The 3014-nt window shown below is 40.9% G+C and overlaps 1 protein-coding gene across 1 annotated transcript in view; it reads right to left on the bottom strand.

The window, feature by feature from the left end:
• LOC121927648 (desmoglein-1-like) overlaps nucleotides 1-1322 on the bottom strand; it is a 36368-nt gene extending 35046 nt beyond the window's left edge. The window contains exons 1-2 of the mRNA XM_042461453.1: nucleotides 1273-1322; nucleotides 542-670 (exon numbers count right to left, since the gene is read on the bottom strand). Coding sequence (XP_042317387.1) covers nucleotides 542-637 — 96 coding nt within the window. The 5' untranslated portion in view covers nucleotides 638-670; nucleotides 1273-1322. The remainder of the gene's footprint in view (nucleotides 1-541; nucleotides 671-1272) is intronic.
• Between the last annotated feature and the right edge of the window lie 1692 nt (nucleotides 1323-3014).

Below are 3014 nucleotides of genomic sequence, written 5' to 3'. Positions count from 1 at the left end.
CATCATCATCATCATCATCATCATCATCATCATCATCATCATCATCATCATCTCCTCACAGTATTTGGCACCAACCGTTATTTAAAAACAACCAATCCAATCCAATCCAATCCAACTCAACCCAGCCAACCAATTCCAGCTCTGATTCTTGTCATAAACTGAGGGATAGCAATAATTTAGCAGTTTGGTTTGAATTGCTATCTCATAGAAGATTAGACCTGATTCTCCTATTAAAGGAGAGAAAAAAAGAATACTGCCAGAACTTGTAGAAGCTTTTCAGATTTCTAATGCTCACACTCCTGCTTGGGAGTCAGTTTTATGGTCATGAGTATGGGGTCACAGCAATTGAGCAGAGCAATGGAGGACAGAGGGTCTTGGAGATGTCTCATCCATAGAGCTGCCATGGGTTGAGATCAACTCAAGGACAATTAATAACAAGTGGACTGTGTTAGTTAGCCAATATGTGGCAAGCTTCTAGTCCTTTCTTCATTAGTGGTTTGCAAATAGGAGACAATATTTTAAAAATATGTTTAGCACTTACTCTGGCAATTGGATTTCTCTTTGAATTATCTTCTTCTTCTCTACAGGCTGCTGCAAATTTAATCCATTCTCGTTTCTGCCTCCGATAGGTTTTCATTCTTTCCACACCGTTGTCATCCCATTCTTTCACCTTGATCAAAAGGTAAGCTGTTTACTATAAATAGCTGAATGCCATCATTAGCAACTGTTCTGAATGCTATGTGCTGTGTATATATGTAGCTGTCTTTGTTGCCTATTGTCCTTCTCTGAGCCTGCAACCCAAACATTGGCTAAATTCCTTTAGTGTCACAGCATATTCATAAATATTAAACCTTTGAAAAGGAAAGGGTCAGTCATGGAATGCTATAAAACATTGCTGCTAGCCTGATGGAAATTAAAATAACAGTTGGTGTCACAAGTGATGTGAGAGTCCATTTACTGAATTGGGACTAAGGACTTTGGGATCGGTTAGGCTGAACACTGGGAACCAGATCAAGAATGACAACAGACTCCACAAAGGCTATGGACAGAGGAGTCATGGTCAATGGAGATACACTTGTGGGCCAGGACTGTGAAACAGGAAACTATCCAAAAACAAGGACCACATGGTAGGAAATTGCATTGTGGGTGACAGCTACATATGCGAGGAAGGCTGAATTTCACATATTGCTTCATAATAAAAAGTCAGTTTTCTCTGAAAACTTGCAGAGATTTATAGATTGTACCAGCAAGCAATTGAAATTATTATGTTACCTCAACATAGAAACGACCAATGCAGAATTCCAGGGAGACCTAGAAGGAGGATAAGATAAACACAGTAAGTACAATGCACTCTTAAATTCTCTCCCATTGACAAATAGTCTCCTGTCAAACTGTGAATAATTTGTCATATAAACAGAATATATGAAGATAAAAATCCCATTGCACAAATTTGTAGTGTAGGGCCGTTTCTATTCCTGTATGTCTGGAAAATACAATTTTTGGCACACAGGTCCCAAATTCTCCAAGTTGTCATTGATAGTGTCTATAATGGCTCTGGGAAATGTAGGCCCAGTATAGACTGGCTCCTTGCGCTGGCCTGGGGCTGATTTTAGGGCTTGAGAGAGGAGCATCTGCACGCTCCAGAGCCCTCCCGTGCTGTCCAGGTGCCATCTTGATGGGTGCCTGTTCAGATGGCGTATGCGATGATGACGTGCCTAGTGTGCTGCGTCAAAAAAGCGTGGCACACAAAGGACATCACCACACTGCTCCAGAGTGCTAATGGCACCTCTGTAGTGGCGCACAAAGGAGATACATTTCACGGATCATTGCTGTGCCATGCGGTTGTCATGGCAACAATCCGGGGGAGAAAGAGGCTGTCTCTTTCTCTTCATCTGTACATCTCCTTAGTCTAGAAAAATACAACATTTGTTAGCCCTTCCTTCCTTCCTATACTTCTAATGTAGTCCCCCAAACATGGCAACCCTATGAAGCCCCACCAACCTTGCTTCCTTTTCTCATTTATATTGCTGGCTGCCATACCTCTAATCAACAGAGGTTATATTACCACTTACTTTCAGAGCCATCGTTAACAACTCAGTGACCTCCAACTCCAACTCCCACCCTCTCTATTGCCCATGCTGGCTGGGGATGATAGCACTTGTTACCAACATGTACAGAGGTTTCCAGGTTGGAGAAGATTGACTCACACTATGATGTTTCCATTGATCTCTAGTTGGTCCTGTCAGCTGAGCTAACCTAACACTATTTGGATAAGAAAATATTGCTCACTTTTGCATTTCACCAATACAGTATAGCTTTTAATATTAATATGACCATTGTGGTCTTGAACAAAGAACATAAATCACATATAAATGTCTATGTAAAAGGACACTTGGTACATGAATATTGTTCCTTGAATCCCTGCCCTTCCTGCCAAATGCAACTACATTTAAATTAGATGTCTGAAATGAATATAGGAGAAAGACTTGTTCCAAAGCTCCTATCATCACTAATCTACTATGTTTCTTTTTTCATGGGAAAAGAAGGAAGTTTAGGGAGCAAAAACAATAGCAAACAATATCAGAAGGAACAATTGGTGTTCTGGTGGTGCAGTGGTTAAATGATGGTTAAAAGCTGGTGGTGCAGTGGTTAAATGCCAGTGCTCACTCACAGTTACAAGGTTGTGAGTTCGATACCAGCCAGGGGCTCCAGGGTTGACTCAGCCTGGCATCCTTCCGAGGTCACTAAAATGAGAACTCAGTTTGTTGGGGGCAATTAACTGATAACATTGTAAACTACTTAGGGATTACTTAAGTGCACTCATAAGCAGTATAGAAATGTATCTGCTATTGCTACTTGCTATAGCTAAAAAGATATCTGTCTCCCTCCCTCCCCCCTCTCTTTCAGAGTACAGAAAAACTTTTGTTTACAAGTTATGCAGAAGTGATGTTGATCTTATGTGAACATATTCATTTCAGTTCCTGCATTAGTGGCAATTCTGAAATATGAGGAAG

This window comes from Sceloporus undulatus, chromosome 4, assembly GCF_019175285.1.
Source record: "Sceloporus undulatus isolate JIND9_A2432 ecotype Alabama chromosome 4, SceUnd_v1.1, whole genome shotgun sequence".
Taxonomy (NCBI): domain Eukaryota; kingdom Metazoa; phylum Chordata; class Lepidosauria; order Squamata; family Phrynosomatidae; genus Sceloporus; species Sceloporus undulatus.
Note: the sequence above shows the minus strand (reverse complement) of the source record. Positions and strands in the feature narration are given on the sequence as shown.